This window comes from Scyliorhinus canicula, chromosome 17 (assembly GCF_902713615.1).
Source record: "Scyliorhinus canicula chromosome 17, sScyCan1.1, whole genome shotgun sequence".
Classification (NCBI taxonomy): Eukaryota; Metazoa; Chordata; class Chondrichthyes; order Carcharhiniformes; family Scyliorhinidae; genus Scyliorhinus; species Scyliorhinus canicula.
The window spans coordinates 130,797,676-130,825,583 of NC_052162.1; the positions used below are offsets into that span (position 1 = coordinate 130,797,676).

At 50.6% G+C, this 27,908-nt stretch overlaps 1 protein-coding gene and 1 long non-coding RNA gene across 4 annotated transcripts; one reads left to right on the forward strand and one right to left on the reverse strand.

Annotated features, from left to right (window-relative positions):
• Positions 1 to 328: 328 nt before the first annotated feature.
• Positions 329 to 11,728, reverse strand: LOC119952416. Its single transcript, XR_005457850.1, has 2 exons — positions 11,658 to 11,728; positions 329 to 1,152 (listed from the first exon to the last, which is right to left on the reverse strand). It is a non-coding gene; the product is annotated as an uncharacterized LOC119952416 (long non-coding RNA).
• LOC119952412 (gastrula zinc finger protein XlCGF17.1-like) lies at positions 11,423 to 27,908 on the forward strand. Of its 3 annotated transcripts, none has more exons than XR_005457849.1 (2): positions 11,423 to 11,560; positions 14,073 to 14,506. XR_005457849.1 is itself a non-coding variant. In XM_038776147.1 (2 exons), the coding sequence occupies exon 2, from the start codon at positions 26,817 to 26,819 to the stop codon at positions 27,756 to 27,758; it is 942 nt and encodes a 313-aa protein (XP_038632075.1). In that variant the 5' UTR covers positions 11,472 to 11,560; positions 26,710 to 26,816; the 3' UTR covers positions 27,759 to 27,908. The 3 variants fall into 3 exon arrangements, 2 of the variants coding, with proteins under 2 accessions (XP_038632075.1, XP_038632074.1); XM_038776147.1 differs by lacking the exon at positions 14,073 to 14,506 and adding an exon at positions 26,710 to 27,908 and having other exon boundaries at positions 11,472 to 11,560; XM_038776146.1 differs by lacking the exons at positions 11,423 to 11,560; positions 14,073 to 14,506 and adding exons at positions 24,186 to 24,334; positions 26,710 to 27,908.

Genomic DNA, 27,908 nt, shown 5'->3' on the forward strand with positions numbered 1-27,908 from the left:
GAAAGAGAAGGGAGAGCTGACTTGCATTGTCTGCCTCACCCTTGTCCTGGCTGTGCTGAGAGCAGTGCGCAGTGTTGCAAATGTGGTGTCTAAATTTGGTATGGCAGCCACCATTTTCTTCATAAACCCTTTGTCATCACAATTCACGGCGTACACGCTAACCAGTCCCACCAACCTCCCCATCAAAGCATTATTGTTACATACCTACCCCCCGGTCAGCCACCACATTCACCCTCTTGCCCAAAGATATGCTGGTTAGGTGGATTGCCCCTTAACTGGAAAAAAAATTAATTGGGTATACTAAATTAAAAAAAAAAAAGAGGCAGTGGAAGAAGAATCTTTGAATATTTTTATGGCTGACCTAGATATTCTTGATTAACATGGGGGTGAAAGGTTAACGGAGGCAGACAGGAGCATGGGGTTGCTGTTACAATCAAATCAGCCGTGATCTTATTGAATGGCGGAGCAGGTTCGAGGGGCCGAGTTGCCTACTCCTGCTCCTAATTTTTATGTTTGTATGCTCGCTGGTGTTTCAGCAGGTGGGATGACTGAGTGAATCTCTTCCCACATTCGGAGCAGGTGAACGGCCTCTCCCCAGAGTGAATCCGCTGATGTACAGTGAGATGAGATGATTGTCTGAACCCGGTCCTGCAGTGAGAGCACCTGAACGGTCTCTCATCAGTGTGAACACGTTGATGGTACATCAGCTCCTGAGAATTTTTATAACACTTTCCACAGTCCAGACATTTAAAAGGTCTCTCTGCAGTGTGAACTCTTCGGTGTGTCATCAGGTTAGATGAATTAATGAATCCCTTCCCACACTCAGAGCAGGTGAATGGTCTCTGCCCAGTGTGACCACGCTGATGAATTTCCAGCTGCGATGGGTAACTGAATCCCTTCCCACAGTCCCCACATTTCCATGGCTTCTCCCTGTTGTGATTACACTTGTGTCTTGACAGACCAGATGATTGGCTGAATTCTCGTCCACACACAGAACACGTGTACGGTTTCTCGCCACTGTGAACGGTGCTTTTTTCTTCCATGTTCAAAATCCAATAATGTTTAGGTTATGACAACTTGGACAACACCACCAGACCCTGATCTGATGTTTGATTTCAGTTTCCTGACTGCAAATCCTCCCCTTCGAACACCCTGTGAAATTGATTTAAAACAGAAACAAGTGAGTGGGAGAGAACACACAAAAACACAAAGGCCGGTTGTGAAATTGAGCTGAATGAATCTGGTCATTTGTGGGGCCGGCACTAAGAAAAAGTGACCATGAAAACTGCTGGATTGTCATAAAAACACAACTGGATCAGTAATGTCCTACAGGGAAGGAAAGTTGTTGTCCTTTCCTCGTCTGGCCTACATGTGACTCCAGACCCAGAGCAATGTGGTTGGCTCTTAAATGCTCTCAACTCAAGAACAATTAGGGATGGGTAATAGATACTGGCCCAGCCACCAACATCCACATCTCCTGAATGACTAAAAAAATGGGGGCAGCACGGTGGCTCAGTGGGTTAGCCCTGTAGCCTCACAGCGCCGAGGACCCAGGTTCGATCCCGGCTCTGGGTCACTGTCTGTGTGGAGTTTGCACATTCTCCCTGTGTTTGCGTGGGTTTCGCCCCCACAACCCAAAGATGTGCAGGCTAGGTGGATTGGCCACGCTAAATTGCCCCTTAATTGGAAAAAATGAATTGGGTACTCTAAATTTATTAAAAAAGAAAAAAAAAATTTTTTTTTTAAAAAAAAAGCCCTTTTTCTTTTAAAGAGTACCCAATTAATTTTTTCCTATTAAGGGGCAATTTAGCGTGGCCAACCCACCTAGCCTGCACATTTTTGGGTTGTGGAGGTGAAACCCACGCAAACACAGGGAGAATGTGCAAACTCCACACGGACAGTGACCCAGAGCCGGGAGCAAACCTGGGACCTCGGCGCCGTGAGGCAGCAGCGCTAACCCACTGTGCCACCCTGCTTCCCAAAAATGCACTTCGAACCAGCCTCCAAAGTTAAACAACGCCCACCCCCATCCAAAACTCTGCTGTCATGTCGTTAGACCATAAGACTTAGGAGCAGAATTAGGCCATTCGGCCCATCAAGTCTGCTCCGCCATTCAATCATGGCTGATATGTTTCTCATCCCCATTCTCCTGTTTTGACCCATATTCCTGATCTCCTTATTAATCAAGAACCAATCTATCTCTGACTTAAAGACACTCAGTGACTTAGTCATTTACATGGTTACTCACATCAAATCTCAGTGTGCTTGCTGACCTATAATGCTTCTTTTTCAGAAGCATGAACATTTAAAAATTTCCTCTGTGGTTGCAATCATCCAAATCTCTGTAATCTCCTTCAGCCACACACCCTCCAAGATCTCGACACTCCTATAATTTCTGTCAGTAGAGCATTCCAGCTCTTAATCACTCCACTCTTGCTGACCATTCTTTCATTCGACGAGGCCAAGAGCTCTGGAATCACTTCTTTAAACCTCTCTGACTCTCCACGACCTCTGCTTTCCTTTAAATGTTTGGTCACGCGGGCAGCACGGTGGCACAGTGGGTCAGCCCTGCTGCCTCACGGCGCCAAGATCCCAGGTTCGATCCCGGCTCTGGGTCATTGCCCGTGTGGAGTTTGCACATCCCCCCCCCCCGTGTTTGTGTGGGTTTCGCACCCACAACCTAAAGATGTGCAAAAAAAAAAAAGTTTGGTCACCGACCCGAATACCTCCTCATTTAGTTAATCGTCAAATGTTACTTTGTAACATTTCTGTTACATGTCTTGGGCTGTTTTATTTTGTTGAAGACATAAGACCATTAGACATAGGAGCAGAATTAGGCCATCTGTCCCATCGAGTCTGCTCTGCCATTCGATCATGGCTGATATGTTTCTCATCCCCATTCTCCTCCCTTTTCCCTATAACCTTAATCTTATTAAGAAAGAACTCCTTTTATTATTCAAGAACTCGAGATTTGTGCTCCTGTTGCCTACAGGACAGACCAAGAGATACAAGGTGGAATTAGACAGACTCCCCACTTCCTCAACATAACCTGTCCCTCTTCATATCTTTCTATCATAGAATTTACAGTGCAGAAGGAGGCCATTTGGCCCATCGAGTCTGCAGCGGCTCCCGGAAAGAGCACCCCACTTAAGCCCACACCTCCACCCCATCCCCGCAAACCTGCAACCCCACATTAGCTAAGGGCAATTTAGCATGGCCAAGCCACCTAACCTGCACGTCTTTGGACTGTGGGAGGAAACCGGAGCACCCGGAGGAAACCCCACGCAGACACCGGGGAGAACGTGCAGACTCCGCAGACAGTGACCCAAGCTGGGTATCGAACCTGGGATCCTGGAGCTGTGAAGCAACTGTGCTAACCACTACGCTACCATGCTGCCCCATCTACCATCTGCAGACTTTGCAACAGTTCCTTCTCCCAGATCATTTATGTATATTGTGGATAGTTGTGATCCCAACACACCCCTGAAGCACACCATTAGCCACTGGCTGCCATCCTGAAAATATCCCTTTATCCCCACTCTCTGTCTTCTGCCAGTCAGCCAATTACTAACTGACACAGAACTGGGGGTGAGATTTAAGGTAAGGATAAGGAGATTTAGAGGGGATTTGAGGGAAAACTGTTTCACCCAGAGGGTGGTGGGAATCTGGAACTCGCTGCCTGAAATGGTGGCGGAGGCAGGAACCCTCACAACATTTAAGAAACATTTAGATGAGCACTTGAAATGCATTAGCTTTCAGGTCTACAGACCGAGTGTTAGAAAATGTGATTAGAATGGATCGGTGAGGGGCAGCATTGTGGTGCAGTGGTTAGTACTGCTGCATTACAGCACCGAGGACCCGGGTCGGTGTGGAGTTTGCACATTCTACCCGTGTTTGCGTGGGTCTCACCCCCACAACCCAAAGATGTGCAGGGTAGGCCACACTAAATTGCCCCTGGATTGGGAAAAAAAAGAACTGGGCACTAACAAGTTTAAAAATTGAATGGATAGGTGATTATTATTATTTTTTTTTTTTAAATAATTTTTATTGAAAGAGTTTTTCCATACAGACATTTACCCCTACTAATTTTTAAATTATTTACAACACAATCCCTCTAGGCAAATGTCCCTCCCTCGCCCGCCCCCTCGCCCCCACCAGCCCTCCCCCCCCCCCCCCCCCCCCCCCAGGCAACCTTAACAACCAAGGCAGCCTACAGTTTCAGACATGAGCAGCGAGCAGACTTGCCCGCGTTACAGTCGTGCATGTCCCCCCACGACCCTTGCTGCCCCCACCCCCCCTCCCCCCCCTCCCTCCCTCCCTCCCCCCCTCCCTCCCTCCCTCCCTCCCTCCCCCCCTCCCTCCCCCCCTCCCCCCCTCCCTCCCTCCCTCCCCCCCTCCCCCCCTCCCTCCCCCCTCCCCCCCTCCCCCCCTCCCTCCCTCCCTCCCCCCCTCCCCCCCCCCTCCCCCCCTCCCTCCCCCCCTCCCCCCCTCCCTCCCCCCCCCCCTCCCCCCCTCCCTCCCCCCCCTCCCCCCCTCCCTCCCCCCCTCCCCCCCTCCCTCCCTCCCTCCCCCCCTCCCCCCCCCCCCTCCCCCCCTCCCCCCCCCCTCCCCCCCTCCCCCCCTCCCTCCCCTCCCCCCCTCCCTCCCCCCTCCCCTCCCCCCCTCCCTCCCCTCCCCCCCCTCCCCCCCCCCCTCCCCTCCCCCCCTCCCTCCCCTCCCTCCCCTCCCCCCCTCCCTCCCCCCCTCCCCTCCCCCCCTCCCCCCCTCCCCCCCCTCCCCCCCTCCCTCCCCCCCTCCCTCCCTCCCTCCCCCCCTCCCTCCCTCCCCCCCTCCCTCCCTCCCCCCCTCCCTCCCCTCCCCCCCTCCCTCCCCTCCCCCCCTCCCCTCCCCTCCCCCCCTCCCCTCCCTCCCCCCCCCTCCCTCCCCCCCCCCCCTCCCTCCCCCCCCCCCCCTCCTCCCTCCCCCCCCCCCCCTCCTCCCTCCCCCCCCCCCCTCCTCCCTCCCCCCCCCCCCTCCTCCCTCCCCCCCCCCCCCCCCCCCTCCTCCCTCCCCCCCCCCCCCCCCTCCTCCCTCCCCCCCCCCCCCCCCCCCCCCCCGGGTTGCTGCTGCCACGACCCCGAACGTCTATCTCTGATCTAAAAAGTCAAGGAAAGGTTGCCACCGCCTGGCGAATCCCTGTACCGACCCTCTCAGGGCAAATTTGATCCTTTCTAGCTGAATATAGCTAGCCATATCGTTAATCCAAGTTTCAACGCTTGGAGGCCTCGCGTCCTTCCATTGAATTAGTATCCTTCGTCGAGCCACTAGGGACGCAAAGGCCAGTATTCCGGCCTCCCTAGCCTCCTGTACCCCCGGTTCTACCCCGACCCCAAAGATCGCAAGCCCCCATCCTGGTTTGACCCTGGACCCCACCACCTTCGACACCGTCCTTGCCACCCCCTTCCAGAACCCTTCCAGCACCGGACATGCCCAGAACATATGCACATGGTTCGCTGGGCTTCCCAGACATCTGACACACCTGTCCTCACCCCCAAAGAACCGGCTCATCCTTGTCCCCGTCATGTGAGCTCTATGCAGCACCTTAAATTGAATGAGGCTCAGTCTCGCACACGAGGAGGAAGAGTTGACCTTCTCCAGTGCATCCGCCCACGTCCCGTCTTCTATCTGCTCTCCCAGCTCCCCTTCCCACTTGGCTTTCAGCTCCTCCCCCGATGCTGCTTCCGCCTCCTGCATTATCTTGTAGATGTCTGATATCTTCCCCCCTCCGACCCAGACCCCCGAGAGCACCCTATCACTCGCCCCCTTACTGGGGAGCAGGGGAAACCCCTCCACCTGCCGCCTAGCAAATGCCTTCACTTGTAAATATCTGAACATGTTTCCCGGGGGGAGCTCAAACTTCTCCTCCAGCCCTCCCAGGCTCGCAAACCTCCCCTCTATAAACAGGTCCTTCAGCTGCCGTATGCCCACCCTGTACCAGCTCTGAAATCCCCCGTCGATGTTCCCCGGGATGAATCTATGGTTCCCTCTTATTGGCGCCGCCAACAGACCTCCCATTTCCCCCCTATGTCGCCTCCACTGCCCCCATATCTTGAGGGTGGCCGCCACCACCGGGCTCGTGGTGTACCTCGTGGGGGGGAGCGGCCATGGTGCCGTTACTAGGGCCCCCAGGCTTGTGTTGCCACAGGACGCCCTCTCCATTCGTTTCCAAGCTGCCCCCTCCCCTTCCATCATCCACTTGCGCACCATTGACACATTTGCCGCCCAGTAGTACCCCGAGAGATTGGGCAGTGCCAGCCCTCCACTGTCCCTACTCCGCTCCAAAAAGACCCTCCTCACCCTTGGGGTGCCATGCGCCCACACGTAGCTCATGATGCTACTCGTCACCTTTTTGAAGAAGGCCCTAGGGAGGAAGATGGGCAAGCACTGAAATAAAAACAAGAACCTTGGGAGGACCGTCATTTTGATTGACTGCACCCTCCCCGCCAGCGACAACGGTACCATGTCCCACCTCTTAAACTCCTCCTCCATCTGTTCCACCAGCCTGGAAAAGTTCAACTTGTGGAGGGTCCCCCAATTCCTTGCCACCTGCACCCCTAAGTACCTAAAGCTCTTTCCTGCTCGCTTGAAGGGGAGTCTCCCAATACCCTCTCCCTGGTCCCCCGGGTGTATCACAAAAACCTCGCTTTTGCCCAAATTTAATTTGTACCCCGAAAAGTCCCCAAACTCTGCTAATAGTTCCATTATCTCCGGCATTCCCCCTTCTGGGTCTGCCACGTACAGCAGTAGATCATCCGCATACAGCGATACTCGATGTTCCTCCCCTCCCCTAGTCAGTCCTCTCCACCCCCCTGAACCCCTCAGTGCCATCGCCAACGGTTCAATCGCCAGTGCGAAAAGTAGGGGGGATAGGGGACATCCCTGCCTGGTCCCTCGGTGGAGCCCGAAATACTCCGACCTCCTCCCGTTTGTCACTACACTCGCCGTCGGGGCCGAGTAGAGCAACTTCACCCACTTAATAAATCCTTCCCCAAACCCAAACCGTTTCAACGTCTCCCACAGGTACTCCCACTCCACCCTATCGAATGCCTTCTCCGCGTCCAGCGCTACCACTATCTCAGCCTCCCCCTCCACTGCCGGCATCATAATTACATTCAGCAATCTCCGCACGTTCGTGTTGAGCTGCCGCCCCTTCACGAACCCCGTCTGGTCCTCATGGATTACCCCTGGCACACAATCCTCTATTCTAGCTGCCAGGATCTTTGCCAGCAACTTGGCATCCACGTTCAGAAGCGAGATAGGCCTGTAGGACCCGCACTGCACGGGGTCTTTATCCCGCTTCAATATCAGGGAGATCAGAGCCTGCGACATTGTCGGGGGCAGAACCCCCCCCTCTCGCGCCTCATTAAAGGCTCGTACCAGTACCGGTCCCACCAAGTCCACATTTTTCTTATAGAATTCCACCGGGAACCCATCTGGCCCCGGCGCCTTCCCCGCTTGCATCTGACCTATTCCCTTGACTAGCTCCTCTAGCCCTATTGGCGCCCCCAGCCCTTCTACCAGCCCCTCCTGGACCCTTGGGAACCTCAATTTGTTTAGGAAGTCCTCCATTTCCCCCTCTCCTTGTCGGCGGCTCAGACCGATACAACTCCTTGTAAAAATCCCTGAAGACCCCGTTCACTTCTTGCCCCTTCTGCACTACCTTCCCGCCCCTCTCCTTCACTCCCCCAATCTCCCTAGCCGCATCTCGTTTGCGAAGCTGGTGTGCCAGCATCCTGCTCGCCTTTTCCCCATACTCATAGACCGCGCCCTGTGCCCTTCTCCACTGCGTCTCTGCCTTCCTGGTGGTCAGCAGGTCGAACTTGACCTGCAGGCTGCGCCGTTCTCCCAGCAGCCCCTCCTCTGGTGCCTCCGCATATCTCCTATCCACTTCCAATAGCTCCCCCACCAGCCTCTCCCTCTCCTGCCTCTCCTTTCTTTCTCTATGCGCCCTTATGGAGATCAGCTCTCCCCTGATCACTGCCTTCAGGGCCTCCCAGACCATCCCCACCTGCACCTCACCCGTGTCATTCAATTCCAGATAGCTCTCAATGCTCTTACGGACCCTTTTACACACCTCGTCGTCCGCTAACAGCCCCACATCCAGCCGCCACAGCGGGCGCTGGTCCCGCGCCTCCCCCATTTCCACATCCACCCAATGCGGTGCATGATCAGAGATCGCAATGGCCGAGTACTCAGCTTCCCGTACCCTCGGGATCAGCCCCCTGCTCAACACGAAGAAATCGATTCTGGAGTACACTCTATGGACGTGGGAGAAAAAGGAATACTCCCTCGCCCTCGGCCTACCAAACCTCCATGGGTCTACTCCTCCCATCTGCTCCATGTACCCCCTCAGCACTTCTGCCGCTGCCGGCCTCCTATTGGTCCTTGAGCTCGATCTGTCTAGCCCGGGGTCCAGCACTGTGTTAAAGTCCCCCCCCATGATCAAGCCCCCTGCCTCCAGTCCCGGAATGAGGCCCAATAGGCGCCTCATAAAACCCGCGTCATCCCAGTTCGGGGCATATACGTTGACCATCACCACTTTCTCCCCCTGCAGCTTACCCTTCACCATCACATACCTACCCTCCTTATCCGCCACCACCTCCTCCGCCACGAACGACACCCTCTTTCCCACCAGAATCGCCACCCCCCGGTTCTTTGCGTCCAATCCGGAGTGGAACACCTGTCCCACCCACCCCCTTCTCAGGCGAACCTGGTCCACTACCTTCAAATGGGTCTCCTGTAACATTGCTACATCAGCCTTCAGTCCCTTCAGGTGTGAGAATACCCTTGATCTCTTGACCGGCCCATTCAACCCCTTCACGTTCCAAGTGATCAGCCGGGTCGCGGGACGACCCGCCCCCTTCCCCTGCCGATTAGCCATGTCCTGTTCCCTGCTCGCCCCGGGTCGACCCTCCCCTTCTGACCCGCTCCCCATGGCGATGTCCCCCTCCCCCCACCTCTCCAGTCCTCCACTTCCCGTTTCTGGTCTTTTCAGCAGCAACCCGGTGTCCCTCCCTAACCCCCCTCCCCCCCCCCCCCCAGGCTAGGACCCCTCCTAGCCGCGATGTACCCTCCATCGTACTCCCGTAAGTCAGCTGGTTCACGCTGACCCGGCTGCTCCTGCCCCACTCCGACTCCCCCCGGCTCGGGGGGGGGGGGGGCCTCCCCCCCCCTTGCCACTCCTCCCTGGCCCCGCTCCAGCGCGGGAAAGGTCGCCATTGCTAGCCACGCCCCGCACTCCTCCCCTCCCCCCCTCCTCTGCCCCGCGCGCGGGAAAACAGAGGAAAGCCCGCGCTTTCGCCCTGCCACACCCCACCCCGCCATCTTCAGTTCCACCCCCGTCCCCGTCCATGCCTGTAAAAGAACCCCCCCCTAGGAGCCCATATCTCCGATCTGCTCTCCCCCCCGTCCCACCTCCCCAACTTAACATTATAAATAACAGATAAATAACAAATAACAATGTACTTAACAGTCGCCCTCTACCAAACAGCATAAATAACCATAAATAACCATGAATAACCACAATAACAATAACTAAGGGAAGTTGGCAAAGGGGGAAAAAACATCAGAAGAAAAACCACAGCAAGAGTTCAAAATCCAAACAAAGAATTCAGCTGAAAGTACCCGAGCGGCTACGGCCGCCAAGTATCCCCTGGGTCTAATTCGAGTCCAGTTTCTCTTCCTGTACAAAGGCCCACGCCTCCTCTGGGGACTCAAAATAGTGGTGTTGGTTCCTGTAGGTGACCCACAAGCGCGCTGGCTGCAGCATTCCGAACCTGATCCGTTTTGCATGTAGCACCGCCTTCGTCCGGTTGTACCGGGCCCGCCGCTTTGCCACCTCCGCACTCCAGTCCTGGTAGACCCTCACCGTCGAATTCTCCCACTTGCTGCTCCTTTCCCTCTTGGCCCACTCCAGCACTCTCTCACGGTCGCTGAGTCGCTGGAACCGCACCAGCACCGCCCTCGGGGGCTCATTTGCTCTTGGCCTCCTAGCCATGACCCTGTAGGCCTCTTCCAGCTCCAGGGGCGAAGGGACGGCCCCTGCCCCCATCAGGGAGCTCAGCATTTCTGCTACATATCCCGGGAGGTCTGACCCCTCCAGGCCTTCTGCCAGGCCCAAGATCCTCAGGTTCTTCCGTCTCATTCCGGTATCCAGCTCCTCAAAACGGCTCTGCCATTTCAGGTGGAGTGCCTCGTGCACCTCTACCTTTCCCACGAGGACCGTGGCCTCCTCCTCCCTCACAGTCATCTCCTGTTGCAGCTCCCGAATCGACGCCTCTTGGGTCGCCTGGGCTCCCATCAGCCTGGTGGTCGTCGCATTCATTGACTCCAAGAGCTCCATTTTCAGCTCCGTAAAGAAGCGCAGGAGAGCGGCCTGCTGCTCCTCCGCCCATTTCCTCCATTCCTCGGGTGTGCCACCGGCTGCCATTTTGGTCTTCTTCCCCCGCTTTTTTTTGGGAGCTGCTGTTGCTTTCTTTACCACCCCACTCCGGGTACCGACCATAAAGTTGGTCTGGTTCTCTTCAGGGAGCCTTCCCCCACCGGGATTTGTCCTTACAGCGCCGTTGGGGCCCTCCAATCGGCCCGAAAACACCTTTGTAGCAGGAGCAGCCAAACGTGCGACTTAGCTGGTCATAGCCGCAACCGGAAGTCCCGTGATTATTATTATTGATGGCCGGCAGAGGCACAATGGGCCGAACGGCCTCTTTGAATCATAGAATTTACAGTGCAGAAGGAGGCCATTCGGCCCATCGAGTCTGCACCGGCTCTTGGAAAGAGCACCCTACCCAAGGTCAACACCTCCACCCGATCCCCATAACCCAGTAACCCCACCCAACACTAAGGGCAATTTTCGACACTAAGGGCAATTTATCATGGCCAATCCACCGAACCTGCACATCTTTGGACTGTGGGAGGAAACCGGAGCACCCGGAGGAAACCCACGCAGCTCCAGGGAGGATGTGCAGACTCTGCACAGTGACCCAAGCCGGAATTGAACCTGGGACCCTGGAGCTGTGAAGCAATTGTGCTAACCACAATGCTACCATCCTGCCCAATTGTGCACTGTAAAACTCTATCACAGCTGCACATGCGCCCTGCTGCTCGTCCACAAATAATGATGTGGAGATGCCAGTGTTGGACTGAGATGAGCACATTAATAAATCTTCCAACACCAGGTTAAAGTCCAACATGTTTGTTTCAAACACTAGCTTTCGGAGCTCATTCACCTGAGGAAGGAGCAGTGCTCCGAAAACTAGTGTTTGAAACAAACATGTTGGATTTTAACCTGGTGTTGGAAGACTTAAAATAAAGATGGCGGCTGCACATGCGCTCTGCTGCTTGTCCACAAATAAAGACGGCAGCTGCACATGCGCCCTGTTGCTCGTCCACAAATAAAGATGGCGGCTGCACATGCGCTCTTCTGCCAGTCCCCCAATTAGGATGGCGGCGATTAACCCCGGTCTGTAACTGGGAGAAAGCTGCGGCTCTGCTAAGGGCGGGGGACCATTCCCGGATATCGGTAGGTTCATTTACATGGGATCGCGATTCAGAAAAACATGTTTACAAAGGCTCTTCAACCCCCCCCCCCTTCGCTCTCTCCACCCAGCCATTCCCACCTTTGCAGATGGTCGATCCGAGAAAAAAAAAGCCTCTCATTCGCCATTAATCACACCGCGCATGCTTCACTCAGTCCCGCCCCCTCATTCACTCCGATTGGCTGGAGGACACGCCGCTCGAGCTCGGTCCTCCGGCCACGCCCACTCCTCCTATTGGTCAGGAGCTGCCGTCAATCATTGCCGGGACGGTGTGAGGTGAGAGGTCAGTGTCGGGGGGCGGGGTTTACGAATCCGGAATGCGGCCCCAGAGCCGAATGTGTAACAATGAACATTCTCCGCTCTCACTGTCCGTCACTTCCGGCTTCTCTCCACAACCCCAGGGGGGTAGACACTGATTCAGTGACAATGTCAGTGTATTAGTCACCCAGAGAGACAGGAAAATGTTCTGGGGACATGGGCTCAAATCCATTAAATTAATACAATCTGCAATTTAAAGTTAGTCTCAGTGATGGTGCCTGAGGCTCCACTGAGAAAATCTCCACAGTCAGTTCTGGACACAAGGTTAACATCTGTTATTCTGTCTGCTCAGTCAGGGTGATTCAGATTCATGAACTGAGGATTCTGGACAAACTCAACACCTGGCAGAATCCTTTGGCTCTTATCTATCGTGTTGAATTTTTTTCAACAAATTCTGTTATTGTTTCAGAGTCCAGCGTCAGTGGTATTTTGCCTTTTTGAAAATTCAGATTCATGTTTTGTCTCAAGTCATGAATGAAGTTATCTCCAGTTATGTAATCTGTTCAAAGGATACCAAAAAATTATCCAACACCTTGTTGGATTTCAGCCCAGGCAAGAGAGAGAGTGTGTGTGGGATGAAGATTTACAGATTTGGGGGAACAAGAGAGGGAAAAAAAGTTCAGAGGAAGCTAGAATTGTCCGTTCTGAATCTTGATACTGGAATTTTCCAATTAAGGGGCAATTTAGCGTGGCCAATCCACCTGACCAGCACATCTTTGGGTTGGGTGAAACCCACGCAGACATGGGGAGAATGTGCAAACTCCACACAGACAGTGAACCAGAGCCAGGATTCGAACCCGGGTCCTCAGTGCCGCAGTCCCAGTGCTAACCACTGCGCCACATGCCGCCGACTGGTTACATTTCTCAATTTTCTTTTAAATTTAGAGTACCCAATTCTTTTTTTCCAATTAAGGGGCAATTTAGCGTGGCCAATCCACCTAACCTGCATATAGAACATAGAACAGTACAGCACAGAACAGGCCCTTCGGCCCTCGATGTTGTGCCCAAAGGATTCACCTGAGGAAGGAGCCGTGCTCCGAAAGCTAGCGATTTGAAACAAACCTGTTGGTCTTCATAATATTATACACCTTAATCTGGTCCTGCCCTCAGCCTTCTCTGTTTCAAAGAAAACAACCACAACCCATCCAGTCTCTATTAATAACTGAACCGCTCCATTGCAGGGTAGATGGATTGGTCACGCTCAATTGCCCCTTAATTGGAAAAAATTAATTGGGTACTCTAAATTTATTTTAAAAATATTTCCAAGTCAGCTCTTTGGGTTGTGGGGGCAAAACCCATGCAGACACGGGGAAAATGTGCAAACTCCACACGGACGGTGACCCAGAGCCGGGATCGAACCTGGGACCTCTGGTGTCGTCAAGCAACAGTGCTATCGGGGCAGCACGGTGGCCTAGTGGTTAGCACAACCGCCTCACGGCGCTGAGGTCCCAGGTTCGATCCCGGCTCTGGGTCACTGTCCGTGTGGAGTTTGCATATTCTCCCCGTGTCTGCGTGGGTTTCGCCCCCACAACCCAAAAATGTGCAGAGTAGGTGGATTGGCCACGCTAAATTGCCCCTTAATTGGAAAAAGTAATTGGGTAATCTAAATTTATAAAAAGAAAAAAAAAAAAGCAACAGTGCTATCCACTGCGCCACCGTGCTGCCCGTAAACTCCATTTATAACATATTATAAGTGGAGTATTTGCAAACAGGAAATTCAACTGAGGACCAATTAAGGACGGTATGGTGGCACAGTGGTTAGCACTGCTGTCTCACAGGGCCAGGAACCCAGTTTGATTCTGACCTCGCGTGACTGTGTGGAGTTTGCACATTCTCCCCGTGTCTACGTAGGCTTCCTCCAGATGCTTCCGTTTCCTCCCACAGTCCAAAGTTGTGCAGGTTAGATGGACTGGCCTTGCTGGATTTCCCCTCTGTCAAACGGTTAGGTGGAGTTACGGGGATAGGGCACGGGATTGGGCCTGAATGGGGTGGTGTTTCGGAAGGTTGGTACAGACTCGATGGGCCAAATGGCCTCCTTCTACATTGTAGAGATTTTGGGATTAGACAAAGTAATTTGGTGAAATGAAAGTAGAAACTATTCCACCGAACAGGAATTGACTGTTCTGAATTTCTATCCTGTACTGACAGTGATTAATTTTTTTAACACTGTTTTATCAGGTTATTAGAAGCAGAGGATTTGCAGGTGGGAAACTCGAACATCACATCAAGACCTGACACGTTATGAACTGGGGTGTGAATATCATTGGTCTTTGATTTTGTAAGGATTCCTTTAACCAATTGCAAAGCTTATAAAACATTGCAATATATCGCACCAGAGAGAATCTGCACAAGTTTTCTGTGGACAAGGCTTAAACTGATCATCCAATCTGGAGAGACACAAAGACACCAGCACCACGGAGAAACCATGTAAATGTGTGGATTGTGGAAAGGGATTCAAATACCCATCCCTACTGGAAATGCATCGGCGCAGTCACACCGGGGAGAAGCCGTTCACCTGCTCCCTATGTGGGAAGGGATTCACTCAGTCAACCACTCTGCTGAGACACCAGCGATTTCACACAGGGCAGAGACCGTTCATCTGCTCTGTGTGTGGGAAGGGATTCACTCAGTCATCTGAGCTGCTGGTACACCAGCGAGTCCACACTGGGGAGAAACCATTCACCTGCTCTGTTTGTGGGAAGGGATTCACTCAGTTATCCCAGTTGCTGACACACCAGCGAGTTCACACTGGGGAGAGGCCATTCACCTGCTCGGTGTGTGAGAAAGGATTCACTAACTCATCGAATCTTCTGACACACCAGCGGGTTCACACCGGCGAGAGACCGTTCATTTGCTCAGTGTGTGAGAAAGGATTCACCACTTCATCCAACCTTTTGACCCACCAGCGAATTCACACCCGGGAGAGGCCATTCACTTGTTCGGTGTGTGCGAGGCGATTCAGCCAGCTCGCCCACCTGCTGACACACCAGCAAGTTCACAGGTGACCACAGCGGTTGGATTCTGCTGTTGTCCATCACATTCAGAACTGAACCATGTTCATTCTGACAGCTCAGGTTTGTTTCTGCTGACGTTACTAACCCTAGAACTGGGCTGGCTGGAATTTCAGATTCTGGTTGTATAGTTGATTGTGTTCCAATGGCTGCAGTCTCCCTTTAAGAATATGTGTTTGCAATCATTCCCCTGAATTCAGAGAATTCCACCGATCATTAGTTTGTGACAATACTAAACTTTTACTTCAATCTCGAATTGGTCTTTGGTACAAAGTCTGCAATTCAGGATCTGAAAGATTCCACTTATGAACTTCTCCAATTAGAAAGAGCTGATTAACCCTTGCTGACAATTCTTACTGACTTGTACATTTACAGAGTGACACCTTCGTTAGCCAGCAGAGAGACGGGGAATGGGAATTGGTGGAGAATCGAGAGTTCCCAAATGTTATCCCTCTGCAGATGAGACTAAAGCAACGCGGTTTCAAGACTCCTCTCCCTAGTATACTCCTGGCAAACGTCCAAGCGATCAAAAACAAACTGGATGAGCGTAATGCTAGACTTACCTCTCAGAGACATGGTTCACCCCTGCTTCACTGGACTGCACAATACAACTTGAAGGCTACTGAGTGGGGCAGCACGGTAGCACAGTGGTTAGCACAGTTGCTTCACAACTCCAGGGTCCCAGGTTCGATTCCCGGCTTGGGTCACTGTCTGTGCGGAGTCTGCACATTCTCCCCGTGTCTGTGTGGGTTTCCTCCGGGTGCTCCCGTTTCCTCCCACAGTCCAAAAATGTGCAGGTTAGGTGGATTGGCCATGATAAATTGCCCTTAGTGTCCAAAAAAGGTTAGGTGAGGTTATTGGGTTACGGGGATAGGGTGGAGGTGTGGGCTTGGGTAGGGTGCTCTTTCGAAGAGCTGGTGTAGACTCGATGGGCTGAATGGCCTCCTTCTGCACTGTAAATTCTATGATTCAATACTCCAGACAGACTGTGCAGCGTCATCAGGCAAAGCAAAGGGTGAAGAGGTTTGCCTCTTCATCAATTCCTCCTGGTGCTTGGATGTGGCGACCCTGACAAACTACTGCTCCCCGGACCTGGAATACCTCAGTCTGAAGTGCCATCCATACTACCTTCCACGTGAGTTCACTTCAGCCATTGTAACAGCGGTCTACATCCAACCCCAGGTGCAAATGAAGAAGGCGCTGAACGAATTGTACACAGCTATAAATAACAATCAAAGAGAACACCCGGGGGCCTTGTTCATCGTGGCCGGGGACTTCAACCAGGCCAACCTCGAGTGTACTGCCAACACATCCTGTCCCACCAGGGGCGACAACACTCTCGACCAACTGCTACTCAAAAGGTAAGGGCATCTACCAATCCAGCCCCAGTTGCACTTTGGAAAATCGGGGCATAAGACGGTGCTCCTTCTCCCAGCATACAAGCAGAAACTTAAACGGGAGAATCTGGTTAAGAAGGTCGTGCAGTGCTGGTCCCAGGCAACAGAAGATCTCCGATGTGTCTGATTGGAGTCAGTGGACTGATCCATATTCAAGACAACCAACCTAAATGAGTGTGCCACCACCGTCACAGACTTCATCAGCAAATGTGCGGAAGACTGCGTGCTAAAGAAAGTAGTACCTACATTTCCCCAACCGGAAACCATGGCTTAATCGGGAGATTGACTCCCCACTGAAGGCCAGGTCTGAGGCGTTCAAGTCAGGCGACCCTGACCTATACAAGAAATCCAGGTACCAAGAGACAATATCAGACCAAGCTAGAGTCACGGACTCTCGTCAGTTGTGGCAAAGCTAAAGCAATATAACGGGCTACAAAGCGAAGCCAAGCAGAATCTCCGGCGGAAGTGCACCCTTTCCCGATGAACTCAATGCATTCTATGTTCGGTTCGAGCAGGAAACCAACAATCCGCTGTCAACTGCCCCAGCAGCCCCGTACCCATACCCGCCGTCATAGCTTCCGAAGTCAGATCGCCCTTCTTGAAAGTGAACCCTCCGAAGGTGATGGTCCTGACGGAGTCCCTGGTCGTGCAGTCAGATCCTGCGCAGACTAGCCGGCAGATGTGTTCGCGGACATCTTCAACCTCTCCCTACCCCGTTCCGAGTTCCTCACCTGCTTCAAGAAGACCACCATGATACTGGTGCCAAAGAAAAACCAAGCAACGTGCCTCAACGACTATCGTCCGGTGGGCTTGACATCGATCGTAATGAAGTGCTTTGCGAGGTTGGTCATGAGGCACTTCAACTCCACACTCCCAGTACGCCTAGATCCACTGCAATTTGCACACGGCCACAACCGATCTACAGCAGAAGGCATCTCCCTGGCCCTGCCCTCATCTCTGGAGCATCTCGCCAACAAGCACTCCTACATCAGACTCTTATTTATTGAATACAGCTCCACCTTCAACACCATAATCTCAGCTCAGCTCATATCAAAACTCCAAAACCTAGGACATGGCTCCTCACTCTGCAACTGGCTCCTCGACTTTCTAACCCATAGACCTCAATCAGTAAGAATAAACAACAACACCTCCTCCACGATAGTCCTCAATACCAGGGCCTCACAAGACTGCGTACTAAACTCCCTGTACACACACAACTGTGTGGCTAAAAATTTGGCTCCAACTCCACCGACAAGTTTGCTGATGACATGACCGTAGTGGGTCAGATCTCGAATAACGATGAGTCAGAATACAGGAGGGAGATAGAGAATATAGTGGAGTGGTGTAACAGCAACAATCTCTCCCTCAATGTCAGCAAAACTAAAGAGCTGGTCATTTAACTTCAGGAAGCAAAGTGTCGTACACAGCCCTGTCTGCATCAACAGGGCCATAAGACAATAAGGCATTGGAGCAGAATTAGGCCGCTCGGCCCATCGGGTCTGCTCCGCCATTCAATCATGGCTGATATTTTCTCCTGCCTTCTCCCCATAACCCCTGATCCCCTTATTAATCAAAAACCTATCTATCTCTGTCTTAAAGACACTCCACAGCCTTTTGCGGCAAAGAGTTCCATAGATTCACCACCCTCCTCATCGCTGTTTTAAAGGATTGTCCCTTTAGTCTAAGATTGTGTCCTCTGGTTCTAGTTTTTCCTCAAGTGGAAAAATCCTCTCCACGTCCACTTTACCCAGGCCTCGCAGTATCCTGTAAGTTTCAATAAGATCCCCCTCATCCTTCTAAACCCCAACAAATTCAGACCTAGAGTCCTCAACCGTTCCTCATACGACAAGTTCTTCATTCCAGGGATAATTCTTGTGAACCTCCTCTGGACCCTTTCCAAGGCCAGCACATCCCTCGGCGCGTGAGGTAGCAGTGCTAACCACTACGCCACCATGCTGCCCTTCCCACAACCAAAGATGTTCAGGTTAAGTAGATTGGCCACACTAAATTGCCCCTTAATTGGAAAAAAGAATAATTGATAATCTAAATTTATAGAAAAACAACAAAAAAACGCCACAAGTTACATCTTCAAAGAATTCCAATAGATTTGTCAATCATGAATTCCCTTTCGTAATTCCATGCTGACTTTGTCTGATTATACCACTGCTTTCTAAATGCTGTGTTATGAAATCCTTGATAATGGACTCCGGCAACTTCCCTGCTATTGACGTTAGGCTCACTGGTCTATAGTTCCCTGTTTTCTCTCTACCTCCCTTTTTGAATAGCAGAGTTATATTAGCTGCACTTCAATCTGTAGGAACCATTTCAGAGTCCAAAGAATTTTAGAAAATTACTGCCAACGAATCAAGTATTTCGAGGGCCACTTCCTTAAATACTCTGGGATGAAGATTATCAGACCCTGGAGATTTGTCCACCTTCAATTCCATTAATTTCCCCAAAACCATTTCACTACTAATACTAATTTCCTTCAGCTCCTCACTAAAATAAATTATTTATTTCACAATAGTTGGGGCAAGTGGGGTGGGGGGGGGAGCAGTGGGTGTGTTGGGGGAGGCAGTGGGTGTGTTGGGGGAGGCAGTGGGTGTGTGGTGAGGACTGTGGGTGGGGGTTGGGGAGGCAGGCAGTGGGTGGGTGGAAGGTCGGTGGGTGGGGGGACGCAATGTATGTGGGTGGGGCAGTGGGTATGTTGTGGGGGCAGTGAATGGGGGTTGGGAGAAGCAGGCATTGAAAAAATGAAAATCGCTTATTGTCACGAGTAGGCTTCAATGAAGTTACTGTGAAAAGCCCCTAGTCGCCACATTCCGGCGCCTGTCCGGGGAGGCTGGTACGGGAATTGGGTGGCATTGGGTGGGGGGAGGCAGTGGGTGTGTGAGGGGCAGTGGGTGGGGGGAAAGGCGGCAGAGTGGTATTGTTACTAGTAATCCAGAGACCCAGAGTAATGTTTTGGGGAACCAGGTTCAAATACCACCACTGAAAATGGTGGAACTTGAATTCAATAAACAACATTTCTCGAATTAAAAGTCTAATGATGACCATGTTGTCAATTGTCAACAAAAAAAACATCTGGTTCACTAATGTCCTATAGGGAAGGAAATCTGCTGTCCTTACCTGGTCTGGCCTACATGTGACTCCAGATCCACAGCAATGTGGTTGACTCTTAACTTCCCCTTCAAGGGCAATTAGGGATGGGCAATAAATGCTGGGCCAGCAAGCGACACCCAAGTCCATCAACGAATAAAAGAAAAAAAATAGGTGTTTGGGGGGGGGGCGCAATCGGTGGAGGGGTGTGAGGGAGGCGGTGGGGTGGGGGAGCGGGTAGGGGGAGGCATGAGGTGGAGGAGGCAGTGGGCAGGTGAGGAAACTTCACAATCACTTTCTTAAGGCTGTAAACCCCAAATTCACCTTTGCACCGGTTGGATTGGCAACTCCGGGCATTTCCCCCAATGGCAGCTCTAGGTTAATGGCCATCATCATCTTCACTGAGAGACACCAACGGGTTCACAAGTAGCTGCAGGGTTTGGATTCTGCTGTTATTGCTGTGGTTAATCACACTCAGGACTGAACCATCTTTATTCTGACAGCTGGAGTTTGTTTCTGTTGGCGTTAATGATCCTTCTAACTGGGCTGGAGTTTCATGTTCTGGATAAATGTGAAATAAGTCAGCTCCGTGTCAAACACACTGTGTCGAGTATTTGTTTTCCGCATGATAATTGAAATCCTGTTCTCGACTGTTCCACTTCTGGGTCTAGTCTCTGTTAAATAAAGATTTGCATTTTGTAATTCTGTAGAGCTTTTCATGAAATTAGGATGTTCCAAAATATTTTACGGCCAATGAAATTCCTTTGCAGTGCAGTCAGTTTTGTGAGGTAGGAAGCAAGGCATCGGATTTGTCCTCAGTGTTAGACAGAGTTAATGTTCCCTGGTACGTAAGTTGAAATTGGGATTTTAATTGTTTAATAGATTGCACTTATTGTTTAATGGACTGCACCGATATATAAAGGGGATACAGGTGGCACTGATGTGTTGTCGAAGTAATTACGGAACACAATAAACTTGGAGTCGAAGAAGTCAGAGTCGCTTCCTAGTTCTTATTATCGAGTTATCATCGGAGCTTAATACACAGCACGATCCCATGTACAACAGTGTGATAATATCCAGAAAATCTGTTTTGAGTGAAGTTGATTGATGGACAAATAGTGACCAAGATTCTGAGGAGAAACCCCTGATCTTTGAAATAGCGTCAATAGACCTCAATAGGGGCCTCACGGTAGCATGGTGGTTAGCATCAATGCTTCACAGCTCCAGGGTCCCAGGTTCGATTCCCGGCTGGGTCACTGTCTGTGTGGAGTCTGCACGTCCTCCCCGTGTGTGCGTGGGTTTCCTCCGGGTGCTCCGGTTTCCTCCCACAGTCCAAAGATGTGCGGGTTAGGTGGATTGGCCATGCTAAATTGCCCGTAGTGTAAGGTTAATGGGGGGATTGTTGGGTTACGGGTATACGGGTTACGTGGGTTTAAGTAGGGTGATCATTGCTCGGCACAACATCGAGGGCCGAAGGGCCTGTTCTGTGCTGTACTGTTCTAAAGATCTCTTCCACCTGTTTGTTCAGTCTGATCTGAAACCTCTGACAGTGCAGTGCTCCCTCAGTACTGCCATTGATTATCAGCCCAGAATTTCTGTTCAAGTCTCTGGATATGGATTTCAACCCACAATCTCCTGACTCAAACATTAGAAAGTAACCACCAAGCCATGACTAACGGTTCACCATGACTTTGGATTGCTTAAGTTCTCAGACTTTTGATTACTCTCATGTACAGGTCCCAGCTCCCCAGCCCTTCCAGAATGTCTCTCTTAGCCTTGGTGTCCCAAGGAGGTATCGGTAACCCCGCTGTGTACCTGCCCTTGGAATGTTTAATGGGCAGTGTGGACACAGATCGCGAGGGACAGCGAGTGTCCTGAACATTGTTGTACAGTCTGCTCGATATTTCATTCCTGGTTCTGAGTCTTTTGGTAATGATTTAAATTAGGTGTCCTCTAGTTTCTGACTGACTGCGGAAATAGTTTGTCATCATTTACCCTGATGAACTTTTGAACCCCCCCCCCCCCTGCTCCACCAGATCTCCAATCAGTCTTGATGCCTCACAGTACCAGGGACCTGGATTCAAATCCGGCCTTGGGTGTCTGTCTGGGTTTCCTCCGGGAGCTACGGTTTCCTCCCATAATCCAAAGATGTGCAGGTTAGGTGGATTGGCTGTACTAGATTGTCCTATAGTGTCCAAAGATTAGGTGGTGTTATGGGGATAGGGCGGGGTGTGTGCTCTTTGGAGGGTCGGTGCAGAATCAATGGGCCGAATGGCCTCCTTCTGCACTGTAGGAAATCTATGATTTCCCTAATCTATTCTGATCACTAAAGGCTCTCTACTCTGGGATCATCTCAAGTATCTTCTGCATCCGCCATGATTCTGAATACTTTCATCAAATCTCCTCTCAGCCTTCTTTTCTCCAAGTAAAAGACCAAACTTCCCCATTCTATCTTCATAACTAAAGTTTCTCATCCCTGGAATCATTCTCATAAACCTGGTATTTCCAGCATTTTTGGTTTTCTATTCGCCTTTGTGAAGAATTCTGCCTGATTTCCAAAGATGTGCGGGTTAGGTGGATTGGCCATGCTAAATTGCCCGTAGTGTCCTAATAAAAGTAAGGTTAATGGGGGGGGGGGTTGTTGGGTTACGGGTATAGGGTGGATACGTGGGTTTGAGTGGGGTGATCATGGCTCGGCACAACATTGAGGGCCGAAGGGCCTGTTCTGTGCTGTACTGTTCTATCTATGTTCTATGTTCACTGCTGAGTGTCAGAGCTCCAATCTTTCAAATTATGTTCTCTTGTTCTGGATCCCCCACCAGAGGAAATTGTTTCTCCGCATCTACCCAATCAACACATTAACTAGCTTTTTGGTCAGTTCCCTTTAACGTAGACCAGCATAAATTTACCTTTATATCCCAGCACCAGCAATATTTCTGGGATGGTTTCTGACAAAATTCATAATTTCCCTTCTTCTTGATTTGTTCATGGCCATAATTCATAGAATTTACAGTGCAGAAGGAGGCCATTCGGCCCATCGAGTCTGCACTGGCTCTTGGAAAGAGCACCCTACCCAAGGTCAACACCTCCACCCTATCCCCATAACCCAGTAACCCCACCCAACACAAAGGGCAATTTTGGACACTAAGGGCAATTTATCATGGCCAATCCACCTAACCTGCACATATTTGGACTGTGGGAGGAAACCGGAGCACCTGGAGGAAATCCACGCACACACGGGGAGGATGTGCAGACTCCGCACAGACAGTGACCCAAGCTGGAATCGAACCTGGGACCCTGGAGCTGTGAAGCAGTTGTGCTGTCCACAATGCTACCGTGCTGCCCAATGTAATACTAAATGAAAATTGCCATAGTCCCCGAGGACCATAGGCTGCTCTCCCTTTTTGAGAGAGAGCTGACTGGTAGTGATGTAACCTGAGGGTCACCACACTTCAGGCGAGGGGCAAGGTTGAGAAGGCCGAGACTTCATGGATAACCAAAGCCAATACGGTAAAGCCAATACAACCAAAAACAAAGTACCAGCCAATCTCAGCGGGTCTGCAGCATCTGTGGAGGGCAAAGGGAGCTAATGTTTTGAGTCTGGATGCCTCTTTGTTAAAGCTGATAACTAATTAGCACAGTGGTTAGCATTGTTGCTTCACAGCTCCAGTGTCCCGGGTTCAATTCCTGGCTATGGTCACTGTCTGTGCGGAGCCTGCACGATCTCCCCGTGTCTGCGTGGGTTTCCTCCGGGTGCTCTGCTTTCCTCAAGTCCCGAAAGACATGCTGTTAGGTAATTTGGACATTCTGAATTCTCCCTCCTTGTACCTGAACAGGAGCCTGAATGTGGCGACTAGGGGCTTTTCACAGTCATTTCCCTGCAGTGTTAATGTAAGCCTACTTGTGACAATAAAGATTATTATTATTAAACACCCGCTGTTGGCATCGCCCTGCATCATCAACCAGCCATCCAGCTAACTGAGCTAACAGACCTCTGATAATTTAAAGAAAGTAGTTGACTGAATGTGGAAAGCCAAGTGAGACTACTGTGAGATTTGTAACAATGATTGAAGACACATATCGAGGGGAAGATAAACTTCTAAAGATTTAATATTAGTAAGGTGGAGAGATGTGGGGAAGGTTCGTTGGTGACATGAAAATAAAACCTGGACTGACGTTGCCCCTATAAACGCCAGTGAAGTGGTTATGAAGTGATTATGATGGGCAGCACGGTAGCATGATAGTGGTTAGCATAATTGTTTCACAACTCCAGGGTCCCAGGTTCGATTCCCGGCTTGGATCACTGTCTGTGCGGGGTCTGCACATTCTCCCTGTGTGCGTGGGTTTCCTCCGGGTGCTCCGGTTTCCTCCGACAGTCCAAAGATGTGCAGGTTAGGTGGATTGGCCATGATAAATTGCCCTTAGTGTCCAAAATTGCCCTTAGTGTTGGGTGGGGTTACTGGGTTATGGGGATAGGGTGGTGATGTGGGCTTGGGTAGGGTGCTCTTTCAAAAGTGCCGGTGCAGACTCGATGGGCCGAATGGCCTCCTTCTGCACTGTAAATTCTATGATTCTAATGATCATTTTCTTGTGCCCTCTCTCTGCTCAGACAGCAGATGTTCCAACACCTCATGGCAAGGCATTTTTGCGCATGTGCATCGCCCCTGCCCGCGCTGGCACAGTGTACCCTTGGTGACATCACGGAAACTGGCTCTTGTCAGCGTGTTTGCGCACGCGCAGATCCTGAGCACAACGCGCGCCGGAAATGGTGCGATGACGTCACGCGCCCGCCGCTGTGATGACGCCTACTTCCGGTCCAAGCTTCGTGTCGCCCACTTCCGGTCTGTGCTTCCTGGCGCCAGTTTGGAAATCTCTCCCTGTCGTTTTGCACCTTCTTCCAGCAGTATCTTCAAAAACGGCCAGTATTTCTGTGGTGAGGGTTTTTGACCATTCTCCAAGTTGGAGTGTTTAATGCTGTGCTCTGTTCTCCGTGGGAGGTTCCATGTCTCTGGGGCTGGTCTGGCTCCTTTACTGTGGATCTGAATCCATGTCCATCCATTGCTCTCTTCCACCTCTGCCCTCCCTGATCAGCTCTCTGCCACTGTCTAACTCCCTCCGTCTCTAACAATGCGTGCAATTCCAGATATTTCACTCTTATTTCACTGACGTTGTGTAAATGAAGTTTCCACTGCTGTACCCCCCCCCCCCCCCCCCCCCCCCCCCCACACACACACCATGTGCTCACGGTGAAATTTGAATTCAATCAAATAATCTGCAATTAAAAGTATAAGGATGACCATGAACCTGTTGATTGTTGTAAAGACCTATCTGGTTCACTAATGTCCTTCAGGGAACAAAATCTGCCATCCATACCTGGTCTGACCGACCTGTGGGTCCAGACCCACAACAATGTGGTTGACTCTTTTAGAACATAGAACAGTACAGCACAGAAAAGGCCCTTCGGCCCTCGATGTTGTGCCGAGCAATGATCACCCTACTTAAACCCACGTAACCCGTATACCCGTAACCCAACAATCCCCCCATTAACCTTACACTACGGGCAATTTAGCATGGCCAATCCACCTAACCCGCACATCTTTGGACTGTGGGAGGAAACCGGAGCACCCGGAGGAAACCCACGCACACACGGGGAGGACGTGCAGACTCCACACAGACAGTGACCCAGCCGGGAATCGAACCTGGGACCCTGGAGCTGTGAAGCATTGATGCTAACCACCATGCTACCGTGAGGCCTTTCTTTTTTAAATTTCGAATACCCAATTCATTTTTCCACTTAAGGGGTAATTTAGAGTGGACAATCCACCTAGCCTGCACATCTTTGGGTTGTGGGGGCGAAACCCAGGCAAACATTGGGAGAATGTGCAAACTCCACATGGTCAGTGACCCAGAGCTGGGATCGAACCTGGGACCTCGGTGCCATGAGACAGCAGTGCTAACCACTGTGCCAATGTGGGTGACTCATAACTGTCCTCTGAAATGACCTAGCACGCCACACGCCATTCAAGGGCAATTATTGAATGAAATAAATGCTGGCACATCCAGTGACTTGCACATCCTGTAAATGAATTTTTAAAAAGCTTTATCTTCCCACAGCATCTTTCATCATCAGAGTGTCTTTTCCTGCACTAGTCCATTTCTCTTCCACCTCTGAGCTTATATTGACCATCAAATTCTGCACCATTTTTTATTCCCCAAAATTCATTCTGCGCATCCTGAGTTAATTCTCCATTGAGAGCTCCTGGCCCACTCAGTATTACTTGCATTTGACACTGAGCCACATAAGGAAATATTAGGGAAGATATCTAAAAGTTTGGTCAATGAGATAAGTTTTAAAGAGCATGGTGAGAAGAGAGGTGTAGAGATTTAGAGAGTGAGAGAAGGACAGAATTAGAGGAGCCTAGATATGTCAGCATTGTGAAGCTCGTGGAGATTATAGAGATCATCCGAGCCAAGGCTATGAAGAGATTTGAAAGATTTGTTAAAAATTAAGGTTGTGCCTAACCTGGAACCTGTGAGGGTAGGATGAGGGTTTCAGTGGCAGATGAGTTGAGGCAAAGGTGAGGTTTGGTGATAATTTGGTTGAAATATGTGGTCTGCATGATGATGTGAAAATGTAGTTGGAAACTCACCTTGGGGTCCAATATGACGCTATGGTTCTGACACTCTCAGTTGTCAGGGAGAGTCAGCGGCTAGGGAATGAAGTTTGCTGAGGGGACATAAGATAAGGGGCTGGATTCTCCGTAGCCCGACTTTAAAAGAAATGTAATGGGGGGGGGGGGGGGGGGGAATGGATTCCGATGCTGGAATCTGGACCGGCGCTGGTTTAATGCCGAAATCAAGACCAGCATCGGTTTGATTCGATATAAATGACTATCCATCAAATTTGTAGTATGGGGTGACTGCATCATTTCATTACCACCACTCTTTATCAGTTCTCATGACCACTGAACTAGGAACTTTGCCCAGATTCACATACTAACGAATATGTGTGTCTGGAGTTTTAACCTGATCATTCTCATGGTACACAGCAGTTTTCACTGCCTGCCTGTGAACTGTGACCTTAAGTGAAGCCATTTTGAGCCTAAATCACTTTAAAAAGCCATTTTGATTTTGAAGCATTTCTTCCGTATAAATTTATTATATATTAAAACAAGATTTCTATAGGACATGCTCACTTTTTTCCTCGTGTTGGCCCCATAAATCACTTGATTCATTTTGTTCAATTTTACAAACTGCCTTTATGATCTTTTTCTTACCCGCGCTTTCTTTCTGTTTTCAATCTCACAGAATATTTGAAGAGAAGGATTAGCAATTGGGACACTCAAATCAAACATCACAGCAGAATCTGACAGTCGCCCAACTTATCATAAGCTGAAGATCATTTTATTTTGAACATGGATGAGAAAAGCACTGTTCAACCTGAAGATCATTTTACTTTGAGCATGGATGAGAAAAGCACCGTTCAACCTGAAGATCATTTTACTTTGAGCATGGATGAGAAAAGCACTGTTCAACCTGAAGATCATTTTACTTTGAGCATGGATGAGAAAAGCACTGTTCAACCTGAAGATCATTTTACTTTGAGCATGGATGAGAAAAGCACTGTTCAACCTGAAGATCATTTTACTTTGAGCATGGAAGAGAAAAGCATCGTTCAGAGTGAGGAGAAACCGTTTGTGTGTTCTGTGTGTGGACAAAGTTTCTGCCGATCATCTGGTTTGTCAAAACACAAACGCAGTCACGCTGAAAAGCAGCTGTGTAAATGTGAGGACTGTGGGAGGAGATTTAATTTCCCATCTGACCTGAAAACTCACAGGCGCTGTCACACTGGGGAAAAGCTGTTCAACTGCTCCGAGTGTGAGAAGAAGTTCACTCGCCTCGAGCACCTTCAGCAACACCAACACATTCACACCAGGGAGAGGCCATTCACTTGCTCGGTGTGTGAGAAGGGATTTACTAGTTCATCTAACCTGCTGAGACACAAGCGCGTTCATACTGACGAAAGACCTTTCAAATGCACAAAATGTGAGAGGTGCTTTAAAAGTTCCAATGAGCTGAAGGTCCATCAAGCTGTTCACTCTGATGAGAGACTGTTCAAGTGTTCTCACTGTGAAGCTGCGTTCAAGCAATCCTATAATCTTGCTAAACACCAGCTCATTCACACTGGGGAGAAACCATACACTTGCTCCAAGTGTGAGAAGAAATTCACTCAGTCATCCCATCTTCTGACACACAAACGTGTTCACACTGGGGAGAAACCATACACTTGCACTGTGTGTGAGAAGAAATTTGCCTATTCGTCCCATCTGTTGCGACATCAGCGAGGTCACAAATAACTACAGCGATTGAACTTTGCTGTTATTCACATCCAGGACTGAACCATGTTCATTTGGGTCTGCTTGTGCTGATGTAATTGAACTCCAGCTCTGGTGTAGGTGCTAATCTTCTGGGTAAAAGTCAAATAAATCGGTCTTGTGTTAAACAGA

Coding starts and splice junctions, on each gene's coding strand:
- LOC119952412 (XM_038776147.1), top strand. CDS start 26,817: ATGGATGAGAAAAGCACTGTTCAACCTGAAGATCATTTTACTTTGAGC.